Source organism: Melanotaenia boesemani, chromosome 9 (genome assembly GCF_017639745.1).
Source record: "Melanotaenia boesemani isolate fMelBoe1 chromosome 9, fMelBoe1.pri, whole genome shotgun sequence".
Lineage (NCBI taxonomy): Eukaryota > Metazoa > Chordata > Actinopteri > Atheriniformes > Melanotaeniidae > Melanotaenia > Melanotaenia boesemani.
The window spans coordinates 18,753,042-18,778,591 of NC_055690.1; the positions used below are offsets into that span (position 1 = coordinate 18,753,042).

At 37.6% G+C, this 25,550-nt stretch overlaps 1 protein-coding gene across 1 annotated transcript; it reads left to right on the forward strand.

Annotated features, from left to right (window-relative positions):
* The first annotated feature begins 21 nt into the window (after nucleotides 1-21).
* smc4 (structural maintenance of chromosomes 4) lies at nucleotides 22-25,281 on the forward strand. The gene is made up of 24 exons (XM_041993815.1): nucleotides 22-222; nucleotides 1,458-1,615; nucleotides 2,592-2,782; nucleotides 3,354-3,545; nucleotides 4,564-4,740; nucleotides 6,707-6,871; nucleotides 7,204-7,331; nucleotides 7,521-7,661; nucleotides 8,110-8,260; nucleotides 10,801-10,965; nucleotides 11,088-11,321; nucleotides 11,439-11,624; nucleotides 11,817-11,978; nucleotides 12,084-12,309; nucleotides 12,431-12,507; nucleotides 13,865-14,017; nucleotides 14,182-14,308; nucleotides 15,877-16,066; nucleotides 17,369-17,513; nucleotides 17,879-18,052; nucleotides 19,634-19,816; nucleotides 20,244-20,476; nucleotides 23,604-23,787; nucleotides 24,724-25,281. Exons 2-24 carry the CDS (start codon nucleotides 1,468-1,470, stop codon nucleotides 24,886-24,888), a joined length of 3,897 nt encoding a protein of 1,298 aa, XP_041849749.1. The 5' UTR covers nucleotides 22-222; nucleotides 1,458-1,467; the 3' UTR covers nucleotides 24,889-25,281.
* Nucleotides 25,282-25,550: the final 269 nt, after the last annotated feature.

Below are 25,550 nucleotides of genomic sequence, written 5' to 3' on the forward strand. Positions count from 1 at the left end.
CCATGATGCCTTGCGTCAGTTTGTAACGAATTTGGTTCGACGGCTCAGTTTAGGCGCCATTTACAAGATAGAGTTTTCAAGTAGGAAAGGAACTCGGAATGGATCAGTGTTGAATTTTGTGGGTTATATTGGAGGGATTTTGGATTTACTGACACTTTTTCGAAATCGTTTGTCGGATGAGTGAAGAAGACTTTTGACGAACCCTGTGTGTGTTTTTGGAAGGTACATAGATATATTTTTACGAAGAGTTATGACTGGGTTCCGTCTATTTGCTGAAATTCATAGTATTAGTTCCCAAGCGAAACGGAACGTTAAAAAAATATTAAAATAAGCTTCAACAATAGGAAGGCTGGGACGCAAACACGACAGTGTCGAATTTACTCCAGAATATCTTGATTTTTAGTTACTTTTTGGCCAATTATTATCTTCAACGAAAAATATACACGCGTTTTTAACGGTAACGTTTTACTTTCCTTCTATCCAAGCTAAGATGTATGTTTTATTGAATACAGTTAAATTTACGGTGATGAGTTTAATACTGAAGTCGAAGTTCGTAATTATATTAGCTAATGCTACGCTGCGATGTTTGACATTAGATAGTTTGGTACTGTACCTAACTTAACGGTACCATTAGCAAAGAAAAAAAAGGGAAAAAAAAAACCGTGGCAACGTAAGTGTAACGTGTAGTTATCCCATGACAAAGCTATCACGACCAACTTACTTGGAAACGTGTTACTAAAACGTTAATCCAGTATAATAGTGGGCTTTCATTAGTTATTTGAATGTGCTTGCCAAGCGAGTTAGGTTTCCTCGTTCATACCTCCGCCCCCAACATGAAAGTTTTGGGGATTGAAAGTTAACATTACTGTTTGAGACCTCGACTTGAGCCTGTTTAGCAGCACCCTTAAAACGGGTCATGCAACACACGCAACGCGAAGGGGAAAGAATTCATATATTTGCATATTAACTGAATTATGTTTTCCAGTTCGTGACGTTAACTTTATATTCATGTTTTTCCATCATTACGACGGTTAATGACCGTTCAAGTATGTGTGTTGCTAATAAAATGCCTAACAGATGCAGATGGTTACCGAAACGATTCTGTCGAGGGAAGAAGGTTTAACCTGGTACTGATATTGGCGTTTAACATTAAAATAACATCTGGTTCCCTATAATTTTAACGGAGAATTGTATTCCGGACATGTTTGCTTGATAAGTCACGTTATTCTGGTCAGAAAGTCTCCAATGCTTTTACTTTAACTAGTATTTAAAGAACTATTTTAGCAAATGAAAAAATATACCAATTAGCAGTTAGATGGGCGGCAGTGAGATCTCATTGCGGTAATGATAAAAGCCTGACAGAGTAGCTGCGTGCGACCGACTATAAGTGCAGCTGAGAGATTGACAGGCACAAAAACCACTCATGGATATTCCCGTTTTACCAATGACCCCTTCAGATTTCAAATCATGCCATCTAAAACTGCAAAGAGCTCAACTGCCTCCGCCAAGCCAAGAGGGAAAGGGTCGCAGCCTCGGGATGACTCCGAAGACGAGCTGGATGTACCCCCTCAAGAAACAAACTCCAATGGCCAAGAGGAGGCACCGCCGACAACTGGCAAGTAACAAAGGGTGTTTTGGTGTATGTGAATCTAAATAAGTTGTTCACTCCAATGGCTTTGCGTGTATTGCTGTTTTGGTAGAGGCCAATTGGCACAGCTGTAAAGATTTTTTTCCCCTCTTTTCTTTTTTTCTACATAAATCTGAACACGTAGTTACAATGGCTGATACGTTTTTTTCTAAAGTGCCAGTCATCAATAAAATCATTTTTGGGATCATTTTGATATCGTCGAATGTACTTTTTCACCGGATCGTCTCTGCGGACGAGGTAATTTATTTCGAGTCATAAAGTGTTCTGTATTATAGATTTAAACTGTATTTGACTTAATGCTTATAACTTCACATTAAATCATCTGTATGCTACTTTTGAAGCTGCACATGGGCAGTGGTGTATGTTTGTAGTCGTTAGGATATCCTCAAACGCTTCATTTTTTGTTTGACTGCTAGAATTTGATTTAGAAACATCGACTCCTTAGCTTGTTTATGCTTATGTGAGCACAATAGATTTTGAACAGGTCGTTGTGGCTTGGTGTGATGGCAGCATATTCGTTTTAAGGTTATACTTTGTCACCACAACCCAAGGTTTTCTTGTCTTGAGTTCTGCCTGCTGTTCAGCAAGTGAAAATGTGACGTTGGTGATCGAGATTATACACTTTGTTTATCATCGACGTAGTGACTGTGGCGCATCTACTCTTGCGTATCAATGCTTCTCATGGAGAGTGTTTGTGTAATAATGTGGGTTCGTTCAAAAGCTACCATGGTCTTTCTGTTTTTTTCTTGGTTTGGCTCTAGTGTTTAGAACAAAGGAAAATATCGCCTGTCAACTTTCTCTGGACTCGTTTCATTGTGACTTTCTGCCTGTGTTTTGTTTGTTGGGGTTTTTGTGCTCTTCCACCCCTCCCCCATGCACCACTGTCCCCCACCTGAAACGACTCGCACAAAAGAATTAAAAGTTGTACTTTTTTGTGCCACAGATTCATCTGAGGGGGAAGCTACAGAGGCGGTTGATAATCGAAGTTTGGAGGAGATTCTCGGTAGCATCCCTCCACCCCCGCCCCCAGCAATGACCAATGAACCGGGCGCTCCTCGCCTGATGATCACACATTTAGTTAATCGCAACTTTAAATCGTATGCAGGCGAGCAGATTCTGGGGCCTTTTCACAAGGTACGACCAAACATACATAAGAAATTAATATATATTTGGGAAATACTTGATAGATGTGTTGTGCTAAGATGACATTTGCCATCACTGGCTGTGTGTCTAAACATTTACCCCCTTTATTTCATACAGTTTTAACTGTAATTCTTCTGTAGTGGAAAACGTTAAAAAAAAGACATTTAGTACTGTTAGAGCATTTGTTGACTAGAAAAAAAAACAAGTGGAAAAATCATCCTCCTCCATTTTGATTTAGTGAGTGTATCTCACAGCTTGTGGTGATGTAGTGGTGCACTCATATTTCCTCCTAAATTATTTTTATTTTTATAGATTTTTTTCCCCCAAGCTTATGTCCTTTTACTTTTTTTCAGATCTCCATTTTTTCTCCAAATAATTATTTTTATTTATTGAACCTTAACTACACTCGCATGTAATACATTCACTATTACACACATACTTTACAAAAATGGCACAAAACTTTAAATCTAACGAAAATGTACAGTATTTGCATTCAGATGTTGTGTATTTTCATATGATTGATTTATATATATTTTTCTTTTCTCTTTTACCTTTCTCTCAGCGCTTTTCCTGCATCATTGGTCCAAATGGAAGTGGAAAGTCCAATGTAATAGATTCAATGCTCTTTGTGTTTGGATACAGAGCTCAAAAGATCAGATCAAAAAAACTTTCAGTGCTGATTCACAGCTCTGATAAACACAAAGATGTGCAATGCTGTACTGTGGAGGTGCATTTTCAAAAGATTATTGATAAGGTATATATCTACATCTCTTTCACATAAATACATTCACTTTCATAGTCATTATACAGTCCAATCTAAAAAGCAAGGTCAGAAATTTTTTTTGTTAATAAATAAATTTTTAAATTAGATTATTTCTACAATTCTCATTCTATAATATTGTTACTCATTTTATCACAGCAGTGACTCATCACAGACTCAGATCAGTCATGAAAGTTGCTGCTAACTCCCACATATGCCATGTTCAATTCATATTATGCCAGAGATTATCCCTCTATTTTTATTTTATTTTTAAATATATATATTATTAATTATTTATTGATTTGGCTTCACTTTATCTGTACAGTTAAAACTGAAGACTCTTACTGTTTGTATTTAAAGAAAAAAAATGTCAACTACAATAAATTGCAAAAAACAAATTATTTATATTTTTTTTGCTAATGATTATATTTCAGTTGTGCCAAAGGATGAGTAGGTTTTACTATAGCTGCTGCTAAAACCTTTCTGTTTGCTTAATCAGTATAATGTAAATTAAAATCAGTTGTCTGACTAATTGCACAATACTGTGTATTATGCCAGCTTTACAAGTGATTGTTTCTGAAACAGAAAAATATTTTTTCAGAGGTGGTGTACACAACTTTAACTGCTAGAATTGTTTCTAAAAGTAATGTATTTTAGGCAACTAATATAGCCATGCAATGTTCTTTTTATTTATTTATTTATTTTTTAAAACCTCCCCATTGTATCTAACATTTTCCTAGAATTCTATAAATGTGTTTTAAATACACTCCTGATTGTGTATTAATTAATTTATTTATTTTACCATGGTACTGTTGCTGTCCTGGATCTATTATATGCTTTTTAAACAAGCCTTGTTTTTAATGGTTTTTAATGTAATATGTTTTTCTCTAACCCCTCTGAGTGGATGTGTGGGTATTATGGTTATTACAGTTTTATTTGATGAGCTGTTTGAATCCTAAACTGTTCTGTTCTAAGCTGCTCTCTGTCCTCTGCCCCTCCCCCTCTGAGTCAGGAAGGAGATGACTACGAAGTCATCCCCAACAGCAAGTTCTATGTTTCCAGGACTGCCAACAAAGACAGTTCCTCAGCCTACCATATCAATGGCAAGAAAGCCACTTTCAAAGAAGTGGGGGCTTTGCTCCGAAGCCATGGCATTGACCTAGACCACAACAGATTTCTGATCTTGCAGGTAAATTTTTTTTTCCTATTATTATTTCCTCTTCTACCACTTTTAACTCTACCTTTTTTTTTTTTTTTGTTACCCATCTTGTTACTATCCCATTCTGTCAAAGATTTCCTGATTTTTGTTTTCTACCCATTTCCTTTTTTTTATTATTTATTTTTAATTAAAATGTTTTATATATCTTTTAGCCATCTGTTTATATGGGAAATAACCTGTTGCACTGGAAATGGAGAGAGAGGGTGTTCCCTCTGCCAACCCTTAGATTGCTATAGCAGCGCATCATGGTTTGAAACAATGTGGAAAAGGTGCGAACCATTATTTGCTGCTTTAGAATTTTAAGGAAAAGATGCTGTTTTACCCATACATGGACTTGCATACGTGTAGTTGAACAATTCACACAGATATTGTAGTGGGGGAATGTGTGAGGGTGATCCACCAGTGGGGACAGGTTGGACCTCCCTTCTCCTCCCTCTCCATGTACCTGCCACGCTTTAGCAGCACGTAAATATTGGCGTGTGAGAACAAACCCCAATATTGGCAGTGCTGCTTCAGTGTGGCAGGATCAAACACCCTCCATTACCATAACTTTAATATTGGTTAATCTATCTATCTTTCTTTCTTATTTCTGTCTCTCTCTGTCTGTCTGTCTTTTTAGTGTTAATATTTTGCATTCTGTTGGCTTTCTTAGTATTAGTTTGTTTGTTAAATGGATTGCTGTTTTTATATGCATTTTCTATATTGCATTATTAGTTTGAACCAGTTGTTACATTCTACTGCCCCTCTAAGTGTATTACATCTGACTATCCATTACTACTGATTAACTTTAAGGGAGGGGCTTCTGTCAGACCTACTCTATTATTTTGTCCAACCTATACTTTTTTTTTTTTTTAAATACATGTATATTAGATTTGGGGGGGGTCAAATGAACACTTGTATCTGTCTCAGTTAACCATTTTGCATTTTTCTGTGTGCATGTCAGTTTTCATTCTTCTTGGAAGTTCCAGCCTTTGACATGGCTGCATGACTATGGGAAGAGGTTTGAGCTTGTTCTCCAAGGTCACTTTTCCAGGCTTTTGGCAAAGGGGAAGTGTCTATTTTGTGCACTGGTCAGAGCAGAAGATGACGTGGGATTTTTCTACCCCCTTTCTTCTACAAGCTCTTTTTTCTGTTGTATATACAAATACTAGAGGGACTGCCCCTTCCCTACCTAATCTAATCTAAGCTATACTGCATTTTTATAATGAAAATAATTAATTTGCCCATGACTTGAAATAGCATCCCTTGCAATATTTTTAGCCTTTGTCAGTCTATTCAGATAAATAAATAAAACTTAACAGATGTTCAGACAAATATGATTACACTGAAAAGCTGTCCCTAATTTGGGACTAAGTGGATCATGCACAGTATTAGGAAATTCAACTCCAGTGTAGTTGCAAGAAGTTAATTTTCATGGTCCAAACAAGATTTGTTTTTCAAACACTTAAAATATGGCAATTCTGATTTTAACATGTGGATTGTGATTGTTGGTGGGCGGTGAGGTGATCACTTTTGCATCACTATTTCTGTGTTCTGCATGAAGCATGTGTAATGTATGTCATTGTCATAAACATAGATTTTCTAACCCAAAATAAGTTGTTTTCTTAGTAATTTGATTTATTTAAACTTTTTCATTCTAAGTTTTTTGAGTATGATCAGAAAGTCTGTTCTTTGAGGGAAACAAATTTTTGGTAGTCAGTGTTTACTTCCATGTGTGTATCAGTTAAATATTGGTTACATGTTGGAATTGTAAATTAGTTGGGGCAAGCATCTTAAAAGTAGAAACGTGTGCACATTTAATATATTTATTTTTACTATTTATTTTTTTTATTTGCATTTTATTTCACCAAGAAATTTAAGTTATATTACAAGCTTTTGGTTTTTGTGAATGGGTACATGTACATCTTTGCAAATGTGCTTTTTGGACTTCACACAGGGTGAGGTGGAGCAGATTGCCATGATGAAGCCTAAAGGTCAAACGCAGCATGATGAGGGGATGCTGGAGTACCTGGAGGACATCATTGGTTCTTGTCGTCTCAAGGAGCCTATTCAGATCCTGGCTCGTCGCATTGAGCTACTTAATGAGCAGAGAGGAGAAAAGGTGACAACACATTTAAACTGTCTGCACAGATAGTTAAAGTACTTAGCTTTATTTATTTATTTATTTGTCTTGATGAAATATTTTTTGCATTTACAGTTGATTGTTACAGGTGTGTATTTGAAGCTGCCATTTGGCAATGCTATCTGCTATATATATACAGTACTACTCAAATGTTTCGACATGCCTACCCACTTATTTTAAATGGGGTTTAATTGAAGGATTTCTGTGGATTGCTGTATTAATGAATTGATTTTTTTTCTATTGTTTTTGTTGCACCATAAAGAAAATTTTGTCTATTGTTGTTAAGTACTTCATTATTGTCACTTTCCTAGCTGAACAGAGTAAAGCTAGTAGAAAAGGAGAAGAATTCTTTGGAGGGGGAGAAGAACAAAGCCATGGAGTTCCTCACCCTGGAGAATGATATCTTCAAAAACAAAAGTCAGCTCTATCAGTATAATGTGTGAGTGCATCAGTACCATCTTTATATGAAAAAACAAACCAAAACAATAAAATAAAAATGTTAACCCAATACAGCAGGCCTAGAAAGATCAGCATGCTTGTGTTGAACTTGACTTTTATGTTTATTTAAATAATTTGTAATTTTTTTCTATTTATTTATTTTCCCCTCGAATTCTCTTTGACTATTTAGTCACGATCTGCAGAAGCGTGTGGTGGATAAGGAGCAGGAAAAGCAGAAGATCTTGGAAGAAACCAAGGAACTCACTGAAAAAAATGCAAAGTTATCACAGGAGATGGAGAAAATGAATGCAGAACTTCAAAATGTAGAAAAGTAAAGTTTTTCTTTTCCCTTCTGTCCTCCCTTTCTGTATCTTGGTTAGCATGCTTGCATGCATGTTTGTTGGTTGCAAGCTTTACTCATTTTATAATATTGGTTTCTGTGTCTAAATGTGTTTTAACAGGAAATTTTATTTTAAAAATATAAGTAAAATTCTATTACATTTGTTCACAACCTTTTTTTTTAATCTGGCATAAAATAGGTAGATAATTTACACTGCATTGCATGGTATAGTAAAAAAAATTCATTGGTTTTGATAAGTGACTAAACATATAAAATGAAACAGTTATAAAATGGATGACTTACTTCTACTGAAACTGCACCCTTTGTTCTGTTATCTAGAGCTATATTTGTTTTTAAGATTCTCATAGTTAATATAGCATTTCAGAAAACATTTCTAATTGACTGTAACTTCACCAGTAAAATGCTTTTCCTCCACTAGGAAACAAAATAAAATCAACAAATACATTGAGACCCAGAAACAGAAATTCACCCAGCTGGACCTGCAGGATGTTGAAGTGCGCGAGAAGATTAAACACTCCAAGAGCAAGAACAAGACATTGCACAAGCAGCTTGAAAAGGACCAGAAAAAGGTATGCTGGAGTCTACTTCTACACACAGCTTGATGACTTAATTTAACTTAGTATTACTGTTTGCTGCTCTGTAGTAGATTAAATGGTATCACTCACTGTGAGCTCACTATTCACAGGCACACAGACACATAATCTGTCAGAAGACTACAATTTATGCCCTCTGTGTATAAATGTATGGCATACATCCATTATAAAATACAGCAGTAAAGCACCAGGGATGTTGGCTTTGGTGTTTTTTTTTTTTTTTTTGTTTGTTTGTTTTGTTTTTTTTTTTTTGTTTGTTTTTTCTTTTTTTTTTTCTCTCTTTTGGATTTGGCCAAGATAGAAACAAGGGCAAGAATAATAAGATTTTTGTTGTTAATGTAAAACATAAGAGATGGCCAATTGTGGCTTTTCTGCCAGCTTAACTTGGCTTAAAAGTCAAATATTACGATATTGCGGAAATTGCATTCTGATTTTTATCTGTTTCTTTATATATTTAATGGCAGATCATCATCAAATCATCCATCTCTTCATGGTCAAACATTTATAATGTTACAGCTTTGGCTAATTTATTTAAGAATATAAATAAGTTTCTGGATTTTTTTGTTTTTAATTTTTCCTGAAAATTTAAGAACCTTTCAGGTTTTGTGCACAATACAAATTAATGATAAAAGAAAGTTAATTCATTTTAAGTTGAAAGTCTGCATAAATCATTGCAACATTTTTTATGATATATATTGCTACACTAAGTATAGAACAATAAAATTCCCTCTAAGATAGAAAACAAATGTAAATATAGCCACTGAATAATGTTGGTATTATACAGGACTCAGTATTTGACAGAAATTATGATAATGTATCAAAATATGTATAGACCATATTTAAAAAAAAATCAGTACATTTTCTTTCTATGGTTGAAAATAAGTTGTATATTCTCCAAAGGAACTGACAGGTCACAGAATAAAATAAAATTCAATTTATGTATGTAAATCAATTTTTATTACAGAAAGGGCTATTAGTCCTGAAGTAGCCACTAGAGGGCTGTGAAGTAACACACAAGTCTATTGTCGGTGGTTCGCTTTGTTTCAGTATTAAGACGCTTGTTTTTTTGTTTTTTTTTCCTGTCTGACGTTTCTCTTTCTTGCACACTTACCAACAAACTGGCTCATTCAAAACACAAGTTTTTCCATAATTGTAGTGATACCTTCTCATTTCACTCACAGTAAAACATCTGCTCCACCTACAATGGCTGTCCTCTGAATCTTGGTCAGAGGGGGAGCTGGGCAGAGGCAGACAGACCTCTGGGGAGCAGTGTTCTGCTGTGTGATAGTCAACTATGGCCTGGCTTGTGCAACACTCTCAGCAGCCATATTCACATTTCACCCGCAGTTAACCCTAAAAAACATAAAATACACACACATATACACCAGTTCTTGTCCTGTTTGAGCACTGCCAAACAGCAGTGTGTTGTACCAGTGTTGGGGTTTGCTTAGAACTAATTGTGTTTGTAGCTATGCTATACATTCCAAAGTAGGACAAATAAAAAATATAAACTATTAATACAAATACAAACTATTACTGCAAAAAAAAAAAAAAAACACACCATTGTACCCTTATGTATTTTGATCCCTTTAACAAAATCACTATCTAAATTTAACCCTTCATTTATTATACATAAATATCCATGTATACTCATGTTACATCAGATTGTAACGATTGAAGGGATTTTACACTGTGATTGGTAGGATTATGAATAATGACTTGCATTTTCAAGTTGAACATGGGCATTTGTAACCTGTTGCAGGGCTTATAGTATTCCAGCACTGCGCCAAATCTCTAGCATGCAGTTTTTGCAGTGAAAAATGAAAAGATGAGACAATTTAGTAACTTGACAAATGCACTAATTTGCACTATTGTCACATTAAATTCATCTACCAATGGTATGAGAGTAGCGCTGCTTTGCTCTCAAACACATTACTAGCCAATCAGAAGCTGAACGGTGGAAAAGGTGCGATTGAGTTCTAGCTGCAGTTTAGACCTATGCTATCAGCTATTTAAATACGATAGAGTAGAGACGTTGGTGAATACCGTAGCTGTAAATGTCAGTACCTGGTGCGGTGGAGAGTAAGCTTGTGAAGGCTGGTTATTGCCTGTTATTTAAGCCACATGGTGGGAGTGTGCTGACCTGCGCGAGTGCGCACACCTGTCTTTGCACATCAGGGCGAAGAAGAATTGTAAGCACAGAACCATGTACAGTCTGAAATGATACGCCACCATTTAAATCAGGTAAATAACATCGGGCAGTTTAGTCTGTCAACTCTGTTTATGAGCATGGATGGAAGAAATGTTTAGAGATGCAGCCTGATGTTGACGAAGTTGGCGTCTGATCTGTGATTTATAAAACAGGTGAATCCACTGTTTTTTGGGGATCCAGATCACGTCAGATGAGATCTTGCCGACAAAACCTACCACTTAGGGTGTTCAATTCATTCCACAGTTGAACACATTTCCTCTGGTTTATGAAAGCTCTTTATTTTTTCCTTCTGACAATTTTTTAGCTGGAAGAAGTTCGCAGTATACCAGCCAGCAGTGAAAAAGCCATCTCTGAGGCAACAGCCCATAAGGGAAACCTGGAGAAACAGAAGGCGAAAGAAGAAGAAAAACTTAAGGAAGTAATGGAGAGTCTAAAGGAAGAGACCAGCGGCTTGCAACAGGACAAAGAGGTCGGTATTTATTAGCATTTTTGTGCTTAATGGTTTATTTAACTTTCGGTGGTTTATCTTTTCCAATTGTTTCCATGAAAATAAGTTTCAGTGTTTTTCATTGTGATCTTTTTTCACTCCAGAAAAAAGAGAAGGAGCTCATGGAACTCAGTAAAACTGTAAACGAGACTCGTTCTCGTATGGACCTCGCTCAGTCTGAGCTTGACATCTACCTTAGCCGTCACAAAACGGCTCTGACACAACTGAACACAGCCAAACAGACACTTCAGGCAACATCAGACACATTGCAGGAGCGCCGCATCGCCATCAAAGACCTGGAAGTCCAAATACCCCAGAAAGAGAAGGAGCTCATGAAGGTAAAACCAAGTGTCAGTATTGTTGTGACACATTGTTTGTGTTCTCTTCACTGTAGATATTGATGGGGTGAGTTCTGTGAGCTTTTGCTTAACTGCTCTTTTCTTTTTTCTTTGTAGGACCAGGAAGAGCTAGAACAGCTATTGAAGATGGACAGTGAGACTAAAGAAGTGGTGAGGGAATTGAGGCAGAAGGTAGATGAAGCCAAGAGTTCTTTGTCATCCAATCGCAGTCGAGGAAAAGTCTTGGACGCCCTAATGCAACTGAAGAAAAGTGGCAAAATTCCTGGCATCTATGGAAGATTGGTAAAGAGGAAAAAAAAGCTATTAAAACATTAATTTACCTACTGAAATAATTTTTAATACTTCCCCCATAACAAGTTAATTAATTTATTTCACTTTTTACACGAGCTGTCTCAAATAAAAAATGCAAATCTACAGTCTATAGTAGCTACATTTATCTACAGTAACTGTATTGAGGTCTTTTTGTATGTGTAGGGAGATCTTGGAGCCATAGATGAGAAGTATGATGTGGCCATTTCCTCATGTTGTGGTGCTTTGGACAACATTGTGGTGGATACTATTGACACAGCTCAGAAATGTGTCACGTTCCTCAAAGAACAGAACATCGGAATTGCCACTTTCATAGGTCTTGACAAGGTATAAAATTAAGTCTTTTGGAAACCTCAAGTTTAGAGGGTGTTTAGTTGGGATTTTGTAACTTAAAGGTTTACTTATTCTGTGGCATTCTTTTAATTCTTGCAGATGAAGGTGTGGGAGAGGAACATGGCTCCCATCTGCACTCCGGAGAACAGCCCTCGTCTCTTTGACATGGTGCGAGTGAATGATGAGACTGTGCGACCCGCTTTCTATTTTGCCCTAAGGGACACCCTAGTTGCCCAGGACATGGAGCAGGCCACAAGAATGGCTTTCCAGAAAGACAAACGCTGGAGAGTGGTCACCCTGAAGGGACAGATAATTGAGATGGCTGGTTGGTTACTTCTCTTTTCTGTCTAGCTGTCTTTGCTTCTTTAGCTCACAACTTTGGTTCTGTCAGTGAAGTCTATGTATTTTTATTTTAATCTTCCTTTGGTATGAAATGTGTTGCACAGGAACCATGACTGGAGGGGGAAGAGTATTAAAAGGCAGAATGGGCTCTTCTATTGGCACTGAGGTCTCCCAGGTGGAAGTGAGTACAAAGTACACACATCAGTCTTTTGAAAAATAAAAAGTTAATACTTGCCCAGTATTCAAAACTGACCAACTTACATGTTTGAAATAAAATTGGTACTGATTCAGAATAAATGACCCACCACCCCCATTAGAGGGTCATGTAAATGTATTTTGATCATGCTTTCAATATAATGTAAAGTCACAACAGAAGTCATTTCAGGTTCTCTTTTTCTAGAACAAGTTTATACTTCAGATTAAAAAAAAAAAAACTAAACAGTCTGATGTTATTTATTTGATTTACATGATGGCATGTCATAGCTGCTCTCTGTCCACGAGAGAGTTCTGCCCTTATGCCACACACACAGACACGTGCACACACACACAGGCAATCACACTTCTGTCACCGGATAGAACTTGCGGCTTGAAACATGTCAACCAGCTGAAAATCAGACAAAATGTTCAATATTAATTTCACCATGGAGGTGAAGATGGAAACACTCTCGCTCCAGTGAAGAGAAGACTGAGCGTTTCTCTTGCCCCGATGTTACACCAAGAACATCATGCCTAGCACAGGAATGCACACAGCTGAACAAACTACATATATCATTGCAGTAATTTTTTGAGTCGTATTACAGCTTAAAAATGGATCCAGTATTCTTTGTAGGTTTATAATTTATTATCTGAACTTTAAGATTATTTAGAGCAGCTCCACTGATAAAACGGTCTACATCAGGACACTGGAAAAAGTTAAACATGTTAAGTGGGTTTTTTTATGTTTAAATAGGCCTTAGGGGTTTTTTTCCTCCTTCTTCTTCCCCATTATCATGTGCCTTATTCCCACTGTAATGCTGTAATGGGTAGGTTACCTGTTAACAGCTACAGAATTAATGAATACATGATTCAGCAGATCTGTTTTTAAGGCTGAGATTTAGACCCTGTTTACTAAGCCGGTATCTAAATTACAGTATGAAACTGAAGAGTCAAAACAGACTAATTGTTATTTCTTGATGGATGGATGTGGGTTGGTGACGTTGTTGACATCTTGGGAGGGCGGGGATTGCCATTGGGGGGTGAGGGCGGGGATTGCCATTGGGGGGTGAGGGCGGGGATTGCCATTGGGGGGTGAGGGCACCCCCTAATATAATGGCAGGGGAAACACTGTTAGGGCATTAGATTTTACTCCTCACTCCAGCTTTGTGGTGTGAGGTTCATAAATACATAATTTCCACCATAAGTTGTGAACTCTTATTTTGTGTGCATTTTCTTCAGGTGATTGTGAAATGCTAAATGAAAAGGTACTCCTCCATCACAAATGTACAAAACTTGACTTTATTTCTTGTATTCATTCATTTATGTTTGTGTATTTTGCACAGCTTGACCGTATGGAAAGCAAACTAAACGAGAAAGTGTCAAAGCTACAAGGCTGCCAAGAGAGAAAGCTGCAGCTAGAGGAGAATATCCAGCGCCTCCAGCCACTACTCCGAGAAATGAAGAACACACTGGAAAAATACACCAAAAGCATGACTGTACATAATTTCATTCACTGCATTCTGTCTTACTTATGAATTACATTGGCCATCTAAATAGTAATATGTACTATTATGCAACTGTAAAACGTCAGTAATAACTGATTCTCTTTATGTGGCTGAATCTTTTTTTGTTTGTTTGTTTTTCTTCTGGTCTTCTACAGAGTCTTGCTGACCAGGAAGCTCACTTGAAACTTCAGATTAAGGAGCTTGAAGCCAATGTTCTGGCAGCTGCCCCTGACAAGGCCAAGCAGAAGCAGATGGAGAAGAGCCTGGAAGCCTTCAAAAAAGGTTAGAGTTTTGCAAATGTTGCTGATTGTTTTAGGGATGTCACAATTATATATATATATATTTATTTATTTATATATATATATTTATTTATATATATATAATTTACAATCGTTGTCAAAGAGGATTTCAATTTTACGATTACCCCAATTATGTGTTAATTAATTTCATAACACCAAATGTGTAAAATCACAAACACTATTTTTTTATATATATATATATATATATATATTTATATATATTTTTTAATGCCAGCCTCACAACAAGAACGCCGCTGGTTTGAGCCTCAGCCGGCGGAGGTTCACACCTGGTGGCAGTGGCCTTTCTGTGTGGAGTTTGCATGTTCTCCCCATGTATGCTTGAGTTATCTCCGGGTACTCAAAGTTCCTCCCACTGTCCAAAGACATGCATGTTAGGCTAATTGGTTGATCTAAATTCTCCCTAGGAAGGAGTGTGTGTGTGAATGGTTGTTTGTCTCTTTTCTTTGTTGGCCCTGCAATGGACTGGTCCTGCCTCTCACCTGCTAAAATGCTGGCATGGGCTCCAGCTTATCTGCGACCCGTAATGGATAAAGCGGTACAGAGAATGAATAAATGAATATTTTGATGCCTTAATAACAAAATGATATAGAATCAAAGGGAAATAAACAAGAAGTCCCGTTCCAACAAAATCTCATCTGTTCTATAAACAATAAATAATAAATTCTACATATTAACTCAGATCTCCTGTAGCTTCTCATTTGTCTTCTCTATCTGGACTTGGGACACTTCTTTTTGTAAACAAAATTATAAAAATGTTTTACTGTGCAACACACACAAAAATTTAGCTAGCTTTTGACTTTCAGCTGCCCTTTAGCAGAATAGCTGCTGTTATAAACATGAATAATACTTGAACAGGGAAAATAAATAAACAAGACCGTATATCTGCAATTAAATGCTGTTTCCTCTACAGCCCTTTGCACACAGACAACTAAAAGACATCAACATTTAATGTCAGAGTTGCATTAGGTAAGCATTAACATCATTTACCAAACTATTGTACATTTACTGTATCTTTAGCATAAAAATGCTGGTTATTAACCTGCATTCAGTGCAACATATTCACTGTTTTCTTCTTTCTCTGCAACATTTTTTGCAATGCTTTACAGGCTGGTGAGCCAGCCTCCAAAATAATACCTTGTTTTTTGTTCTTTATTTTACCCCACTATAACCAAAAAGTCCAGCAAGGATGACTTAATCCATTTGTTTGTAGGGAGTCATTTTTTCTTTGTCATACTATCCCACTCTAAGACACCTGGCAACTGGCATGGAATAAAAACAAAGCAACACAAGCAACAACACTCAGCTGTGGTTTAACTTGGTTTTTGTTTGTGCATAAGTTGCGCTGATCTGCTGTCGTGGTTCAGATGTAATCTTTTATGAAAAGTGATATTAAGGGATCTTTGCTATTAAGTAGTGCTGTATACAACGAATAATTGTGAAATTAAGTAATTGTGACATCCCTAGATTGTTTAATATTTGAATGTTGTAATTGTTAATTTGTGTTTTGTCTTTGCAAACTGCCTTGTTCAGACTATGAGTCGGCATCTAGTAAGGCTGGGAAGGTGGAAAATGAGGTAAAAAGGCTCCACAACCTGATTGTAGACATCAATAGCCACAAACTAAAGGCTCAGCAGGACAAACTTGACAAGATCAACAAGGAATTAGATGACTGCTCCTCCACCATAACCAAGGCCAAAGTGGCCATAAAGACAGCTGATCGGTAAGGGAATAACTATAAAGCAGTGTGAACATCTCTCTATATTTAACTTTGTCTTCACATGAAAATTATTACCTCCTCTCCTATTCTACTAGATTGTTAATATAAAGTAATACACTTGCACAGATATCTCCTCTCGATCATTAGAGGGGAAACCTTGTAAATGGATTTGTACTTATATAGCGCTTTTCCAGCTGGTTTGACCACTCAAAGCACTTTACACTACTTATCACATTCACTCATTCACACACACATTCACACCCCAATAGGCACATCGGGAGGCAACGTGGGGTTAAGTGTCTTGCCCAAGGACACTTTGGCATGTAGTCAGTGGAAGCCTGGAATCGATCCCTCCTACCTTCCGGTCGAAAGACAACTGCTCTTCCTCCTGAGCTGCAGCTGCAGTGGGAACTACAAATGTAGTGGGATTTGGGGTGTAGAAAAACATAATTTGTGTTTTAACTATATAGATTTATAAATACCATACATCTAAGTGAAAGTCAATGGCATTGCTGTGACTACAGATCCAATTACATCAAAGAGGGGTTGTTAAAATTAACAAAATGTCTTGCTGGTGGCTGTGTCATTCCTTTTACTTTCATCCAGTCTCTAAATGGGCTCTGGTAAAGTAAGTTGCTGCACCGATGTGATCAATCCAAGTTCCCAGTTTGGAAGCAATGGTGTGACATAGGAAAAGGATCAACACTTCCTGTTCTGATTGAAAGGAAAAGTGTGAACTATGAGTAGGGACTGCCACATGTTTGTATCTGAGAAGTTACTAATGGTACACCACATAAATTGCCTTCTTTCAACTGTTGTCACGCTTTTCTATACATGAAATTGTAACAGTGGTAATTTATATGGGTTGTAAGTATTCAGTGTGTCTTGCTGAAACACCAGCAATGATCGCATGGAGTGTACAGCATGGGTGTCTCTCTCAAACTAGTAGCTACTAGGGCTGCAACGATTAGTCGACGTTGTCGACAATAAAAACAAGTCGACAACAAATTTAGCCGTCGACTATTGTCTGCAAAAAAAAGAAAAAAAAATTAGAGTGAGACATCGTCTTCTAATCCTATCTCTGCTGAGAGTTGCACAATGCACATGCGCATAATCTGATTGGTCGACTAGTCGTTTTAATAGTCGGTGACTAATAGACCATCAGAATAGTCATTAGTTGCAGCCCTAGTAGCTACATGTAATGTGGTTTATTTAGGGTGACTAAATAAATATATATATATATTACATAAATATATAATCATCACTGAAGGAAGCTGATATGAGTATTTTCTTTTTCCTCTGTAGCAACTTGAAGAAGTGTGAGGAAAGCGTTGCTCGTGTGCATGGTGAGCTGGAGGACAATGAGAAGTTAATGGCTGAACTCACTGAAAAATTGAAGAAGCTGGAAGATGAGGCTGGGGAGGTCATGAAAGCCTGTCAGGAAGCCGAGGTTGGCAAGTATTTTGCCAGATGGATATTTTAGATCTCTGCATCTAAAAGTAGGGAGTTCTTGTTCCCAGGAGAATTCTAAATGGTAGATAACACATTTACCTCGTAATGGTGACAAGGCTATGTGTCCTGTAACTTTACCATTTTACAGAGATGTTTTTAAAAGTATTGTTGCCTTGCTTTTCACAATTTAAAAAGAAATAGTAAAAATGTGCGACTGATATTTAGCAAATTCCTGTATATGTGATAGTGTAATTGTAAATTTGCCTGGTTTTGTAGTTAATTATTATCCCTTATGGACATGTGTGATCCACTGTGAGGCTTGTAACATTTAAATTAATTAACAAGAAATGTATTGTTTCCCAGGCTGCACTGCCTGAGGTGCAGGAGCAGTATCAAACCGTGTCAAAGGAGATAAAGATCCTGCAGCAGCAGGAACATGCACTACAAGAGCAGTCCCTGAATGTCCGCCTCTCTATAGAGCAAATAGATGCCATCATCACTAAACACAAGAGCAAGATTAAATACTGGCAGGAAGAGGTGAGTGGGCAACATGTCATGAATTCAAACTGGGTTTTATTTTTCAAGCATGAAGTTTTGTTGGTAATGAATATATAGAGAACCAACTAAATAAAGGTTTAGAGCTCAGACAGTCCAGTGGGGGAAACTTGCTGCTTTGTCCTTAATCCCCACTGAAATGGTGGAAATTGCTAATATGGTAATTTTGAGTCTTATCTTTTTATATTTCACAGTTTTGTTTTGTTTTTTTTTTTATTTCTATCATTTGATAGACCCTAACCCTGGCCAAAAAAAAAAGGCGCCACAAAAAAAAAAAGTCAAACACTAATATTTCACTGGACAAAGCTTTAATTAGCTTTGGTTACAGCAGCTACCACTGTGGCATTGTTTCTGTAAGCTTCTGCAATGTCATGAGATTTATTTCCATCTATTGTTGCATTCATGTTTCACCAAGATCTTGATTTGATTATGGGAGTGCAACCACTGCGCTAAGCCTTCTCCAGCACAACTCAGATTCTCAGTGGGATTAAGGTCTGGAGTCTGTGGTGGCCAATCTATGTGTGAAAATAGATTGCGGAGTGCTCCCTGAACCACTCTTTTACAATTTAAGTCCAATGAATCCTGGCATTGTCATCTTGGAATATGGATGTACCATCAGGGAAGAAAAAAAATCCATTGATGGTATAACCTGGTCATTTAGGTAATCAGCTGACCTCATTCTAGACCTGACCAACTGCAGCAACCCCAGATCATAACACTGCCCCCACAGGCTTGTACAGTAGGCACTAGGCATGATGGCTGCATCACTTTATCTGCCTTTCTTCTCACCCTAATGCTCCCATCACTCTGGAACAGGGTAAATCTGTACTCATCAGATTACATGACCTTCTATTGCTCCAGAGTCAAATCTTTGTGCTTCCTAGCACATTGAAGCCCGTTTCTCCACTAAGCCTCACTGTTTAGTGGTTTTCTTATGGGCTACGCAGCTGTCCAGTTCCAATCCCTTGAGTTCCCTTTGCCTTGTGTGTGAAAATGTTCTTCTTTTAACTATTAAACATAGGCCTGAGCTCTACTGTTGTTTTTCTTCAATTTGATTTAACAAAACCCTTAAGTGATCATCGATCACGATTGTTCAGATTCAGTTTTTTTTTTTTTTTTTTTTTTTTTTTTAAAACCACATTTCTTCCTTTAGGACGATGGTTTCCCACAATCCTACCAGTTTTTAAATAATGCATTAGACAATTCTTAATCAAATCTCCTTAGATGTTTTCTCTGCTTGATGCATGCCAGTGATTTGATACTTCCTAAACAGACTAACATCTTTTCTATGGCCACGAGATGTCTTTCCACATGGTTGTTTAAGAAATGAGAAGGTACTCATTGCATCAATTGGGGTTAAATAACATGTTGCCAGCTGAAAGATAATTGCCCATGCAATCATTATCCAATAGGAGAGTCTTACCTATTTGCTTAAATCCAGGTTTAAACATTTTTGGGGGGCAGGCAGTGCATATTAAAAAGGCTATGGTTGTCTGCACAATGATAATCTATAGCAAATGTGTCTATATATCAGTTTGAATTAAAATTGTTTATATTGTACAGGCCTCCAAGCTGGCCCTTCATACCATTGAGGGCCAGCCAGCAGAGAAACTCTGTGTATTGACTCCTGCTGAACTTGAAGCAATCCCAGATCCCAACAGAATTATCAACAAGCTGAGCACATTAGAGATCCATTGTGGACAGATGAAGCCCAACCTTGGAGCCATTGCTGAGTACAAGAAGAAGGTATGCACAAACACAATTGGGCATCTTACATGCTAACCTTTGTAGTACGCAATTAATCAGGCAGTCTTATTACACTTGCAACACAATAACCCAGCTGAACATTTTTAATTCAAAGAATTAAATAGGTAAGGTAAGAACACAGAGTTGGCCCTGAGCCAGTGCTGCAATATTTCATGAGAAATTAAATTACTTCAGTTTACTTTCAAATTAATTTTTTTTTTTTTTTTTTTTTTTTTTATGGAAAAAAACCTCTTTCCCCTAAACTGGAGAATTTGTCTTTGATCCAAAGAGCTTTAAAAACCTGGATCCCTGACAATCTACACCAACATTGTATTCTGAGATTTGCTTGAGTGAAGAAACACAAGGAAGAATTTTAAAAAAGGATAAAGAACACACACGCACAATGTCATTGTTCGTGTGTCCACAGGAAGAGCTGTATCTGCAGCGTGTTGCTCAGCTGGATGAGATCACTACGGAAAGAGACAAATTCAAACGTGGCTACGAGGACCTCCGCAAACAGCGGCTCAATGAATTCATGACTGGGTTCAACATGATCACAAACAAGCTGAAGGAAAACTACCAAATGCTTACACTGGGTGGTGATGCAGAGCTGGAGCTTGTGGACAGTTTGGACCCGTTCTCTGAGGGCATCATGTTCAGGTAAAGGATGAAGTAAAGAGAAATAAAGGGGTCTTGTTGTGTTTGTTGTTTTCAGCCATTTTTTTAAACACTTAATTGTGTCTCATTGGTTACTTGTTACCCTCACACCTTTGACAGGGTTCCTGTGAGGTCTTAAAAAGTCTTAAAATTCTTGAATTTGCAAATATGCATTTAATACCTTAAAAAGTCCTTAAATTGGACAGTTTTGTCCTTAAATTTAATACGGTAGGTCTTAAATTATGTCTACCTAAAGTTGTACACTGCATTACGTTAAAATGTGCCGAGGAAATGTCCGAACTGCAAAGTGACGGAAGTGAAGTAATTTTCTCCCGTTACAACCCGACCATTATATTAAAATTAGGAACCAATTATCGCTGACTTTGCAGGGAGAAATGAGGATGATGGGGATTGAGGCTTTAGAGTCACATGAGCAATCAGCGAAGCATATCGCCGCCTTAAAAGCGAGACAGCAAACTCCCTCTTTGTTTATGTCTGGGCCGTCAGGTATATGTACCCCACAGACACCATCTGGCAGTGTGACAATTTCAGCAGCAACATCAACTAAATTCGACCTCTGCGTGACGTTTGGCTGAACCCCAAGCCTGAGAGCTGAAGTGCTATGGACGTTAAACACCGTTGCCAAACACATGTACAAAACCAAGGACAGAGTCGCAGAACGTAGTTGCAGTAGTCAATGCGTGAAATGACCAGAGCCTGGACCAGGAGCTGGGTCATGTGTTCAGTCAGGTAGGGTCTGATCATCCTGATGTTATAGAGAGCAAATCGGCAAGATCGAGCAACCCAGGCAACATGGTCCTTAAAGGTCAGCTGGTTGTCTATCATGACACCAAGATTCCTGGTAGAAGACGTAGGCACAAGCGTGATAGAGTCAAGCTGCACGCTTTTCTATGGCGGTAAGGAAGGATTGGCTGGAAAGACAATAAGCTCAGTCTTGGACAGATTTAGCTGAAGGTGGCGATCCTTCTTCCATACGGAGATATCAACAAGGCATGCTGATTTTCAGATTGAGATGGTTGTGTCGTCAGGTGGGAAAGAAAGGAAAAGCTGAGTGTCATCTGCATAGCAGTGGTATGAGAAACCATGAGAGCTAATGACTGCACAGAGTGAGGAGGTGTATAGTGAAAAGAGAAGAGGGCCAAGCACCGAGCCCTGAGGCACCCCTGTTGTCAGCCCATGTGATCTGGACGTTCCCCTCGACATAATCTCTCGAGTGAACAACGGACCTGTCATCCTGATGTTTGATGAGAGTTTGAACACGACCACAAAAACCAACCAGTTGGATGTCCACGTTCGTTTCTGGGATGAGGGACAGGTTCATTCAAGGTACATGGGGTCTCATGGGACACTCGACAGCACAGGACCTGCTGGCCAATATCATAAGAAACTAATCTATTTTTTATATTAATTATTATTATCATTATTATTGGTGTTGCTTAATAACAAACAGGTTTAATAACCTGAAAATAAGGCTGTGTCCACACCGCACCGAAGCCGGCTCAGGTGTGAAAACGGTGGAAAAAAAGGTGGAAAAAACTAGCAGAAAGGCATCAACATCCCCATGACACCACTGTAGTACATACTACAAGGCTGTGGGAGGTGCTAAAGAGTAACACTCCAGAGCTAGAGCAAAACAACGCATGCACAGATAAAGGCTCACTGCATGTTGCAGGAAGTTCACATTGGAAGCAGAGAAGAGAATATAGCTGAGAATTCACTGCGAAGCAAAGGAAAAACATTTATTTGGACTATTAAAGAAGTTGAGCTTCTATAAAAAATGCTTGACTATAAAGCATAAAAAACTCGAGGAAGGGTGGATTGGGAATCTGCACGCATTCATCACATTGACGTCATATCCTCGAGTTGTGCGGCTTCGCAGTCCGCACAGTACTGCAGACGATAGCGGACTCAAACTTCTCCACTTTGGTACCTGGCTTCAGACATGGTCAGTTTCATGGAGGCTAATCCCTGGCTTTGTGGGGATGAAAGGGTGGTTTGCTAAAATACTTTTGCGTTTTTACTGCAATCCGGCATCATGAGGACAGCCCCTAAATTACGACCTTAAAATTAGTACTGCTGAAATATTTATTCATGAACTCTGGAACAGATAACGTGTTCATTACAGCATTACTGTGTTAATATTACACGTGGTAATGACTAAATCATTTAAAGATCATATGACACCTTGCTGTGAAGTCAAGTTGCAAATTCCAAACTTCATCGCTGACAAATTTTCCATAAATGACTGAAATGCAGTGGCAAAAATCTCCACAGACAAAAAAAATACTTTTTAAATGTCCTGATTAAACTGTTTTATTCAGTCGCTGTACATATTCTTAAAGTTCAGATCTCAGAAAATGTGGTGACTTTAACAAAACCTGTAAAGAATAAAGAATTCATTTTAAGCCATAATAAAACTTAGAAATGAAAATGACGGCAGATTCAGCCTGTTGACTCCAAGAGCGCAACACAGAGCAGCTGACGTACTTCAGACTGTTTTGTTTTAATAAAAGAACTTGGTATAAACCTTCTATCCAGACTGAGACTGAATAAAACGCTGTGTAGTTTTCAGCATTTGCTCAGTCAAGTCCATAATTCCAGTAAATTATCAGTCAGCTGCTGTTTGTCTGCTGCCTGAGTTCTATTGGCTGTGCTTTCATTGATAAAAAGCACTTTGAATTACTTTGTGTTCTAAGGTTCTATACAAAATTTTCAAGCAGTTTAAGTGAAGCATTGCACTTGACATACACACCCAGGTCATTGTAATAATCACTGCTGATTTAAATATATGCATTTTCCTAAATTTTAGGAGTCATTCATTTTTGCCAGTGTGGCGGTGAAATTGGGTATGAAATTCTGTTTCAAGTTGTCTTAAAAAGGTCTTAAAAAGTCTTAAATTTAACTTGTAAAAACCTGTAGGAACCCTGCTTTGACAACTTTTCTACTAATATGCCTCAGATGATACAACCAGACTTGTTTACTAATGAAACGTGTACTGAAGAATGTTAAACACATTTTGTTACAACTCTAATTGATTTGGGGATTCTTGTGCCCCTTTTTCTTTTTTTTCTGCTTTCTTTGAGCATCTGTTTATTTGTTCTGTTGTTAGTGTTCGTCCTCCAAAGAAAAGCTGGAAAAAGATCTTTAACCTGTCTGGAGGAGAGAAGACCCTCAGCTCCCTGGCTCTGGTGTTCGCTCTGCACCACTACAAGCCCACACCGCTCTACTTTATGGATGAAATAGACGCAGCTCTTGATTTCAAGAACGTCTCCATCGTGGCCTGCTATATATATGTAAGTGTGGACCTGTGGATTAAATGATTAGTATAGCAGCTTGGTAATGTGGTGGGATATGTGTCCACCGTCTTCTCAACCTTGGATGCTTGAACAACATCTAGGTATCTCATGAAATTGAGACTCTTAAAATTAACTGAGATATAACTGAAAACCTTTCAGTGAAAAAATAGTCAAGCAGTTGACCAACTTCGTTTTTCAAGTTTGTCAAAGAGTTTTGTCAGAAATTGAGTCTGCATTAAATGTGTTAACATGAATTTTCACTGTGTTCTTAAATTTTCACCTCGGGGACGGTGACACCAATACTCAAGGAATAAAATTTTGGCAAAGAAGTGTTTATTTATATATATATATATATATATATATATATATGGGCGATTAATCGATAAAATTGATAAATCGAATTTTTCATTTCTGGAGATTAATTTTTTTGAAAATCGGGATTTTTTTCCATAGTTAGTTAGCAGCAGACTTAGCCCTCCCTCCACACCAGAACGGTGTTTGTCTGACAGATTTTCAGTAAAGTGACCCTTCACTCACGCCTGGGATTTAGCTGTACGTATAACTGCAGTGAGAAATGCTGCAAACCCTTGTTAAGAGACAGCCTTCATCAGGGGAATTATTCCTGCAGTGGATCCTGTACGATAAGGATCCAGATGGAAAGAGATCACGGATGCATTGTGTTGCATATTTCATTGTAAGATATGAAGTCGTTTATATGGTGGAAGAGCTATGACATTATATGCTTTATTTTTGCTAGCATTCATCTATATAAACAAATGAATGTTTTTAATAAGTTTATTTATGTTTTGTAAAAAAAAAATCGATTGAAATCGGAAATCGGATTTGGTTATAAAAAATCGGAGATTTTATTTTTAGGCCATATCGCCCAGCCCTAATATATATATAATTTATTTTCCCCTCTTCTCCCTGCAGGAGCAAACAAAGAACGCTCAGTTCATCATCATCTCCCTGAGGAACAACATGTTTGAGATTGCTGATCGTCTCATTGGCATTTACAAAACACACAACACCACAAAGAGTGTGGGAATCAATCCCAAGACCATCGTCTTTAAGGAGCATGACGCCATCACTGCTTAAATCTGAAAACAGTCTTTGTTTCACACCATGTCAATATTTTGAAACTGTCCTAAAACTTAATGCTATTTTTATCTAAATAAATTGTTCTGTAAGTTTTTAATGAACAATGTGTGCACAGAATTTTATATTTCTTGTATGAATATCAGCTTAAAGAGCCAAGTGACATGAGAAAATATTAACAAGTGGCCAGCTGGCTTTTTTTTTTCTTTTTTTTGAGATGGCTTGGATCCCATATGCTGCAGGACATAGATACCTGTAGAAATGTTCAGTTAAATAAGCACACTGCCCCATGAGCTGAACTTTACTGTTTCATTATTTCTGAAATGTATAAACACAAAAGGCATCTTAAATACTATAAAACTGTTTATTGTAATAAAAAGTGCCACAAGTCTACATGACATGGGATTTGTTAGAAATCTGACATTCAAAATGCTGTTCTTTCAGCAACAGAAAACCCCAGTTTGCATCACACTGGTGCAGACCCACAGCTTGATGTTAAGAGCTGAACTTTGAGTAAAATGTTTGTCGAATGCCAGAACTGTTTCTTCTGAGGCAACTTTTGAAACAAAAGGAACTATTTAAACAGAACTGTCAGCAAGACATATTAGTCTCAATGGAAAGTCATGATGATGGAAAGCAGTTTGGGAGCAACTCTGCATCAC

Excerpts from the sequence above, each read along its gene's own strand:
- smc4 (XM_041993815.1), top strand. The coding sequence starts at position 1,468 with ATGCCATCTAAAACTGCAAAGAGCTCAACTGCCTCCGCCAAGCCAAGA. Across the intron at positions 12,310-12,430 it reads ACAGATAATTGAGATGGCTG|GAACCATGACTGGAGGGGGA; the intron begins GTTGGTTACTTC and ends TGTGTTGCACAG. Across the intron at positions 12,508-13,864 it reads CTGAGGTCTCCCAGGTGGAA|CTTGACCGTATGGAAAGCAA; the intron begins GTGAGTACAAAG and ends TATTTTGCACAG.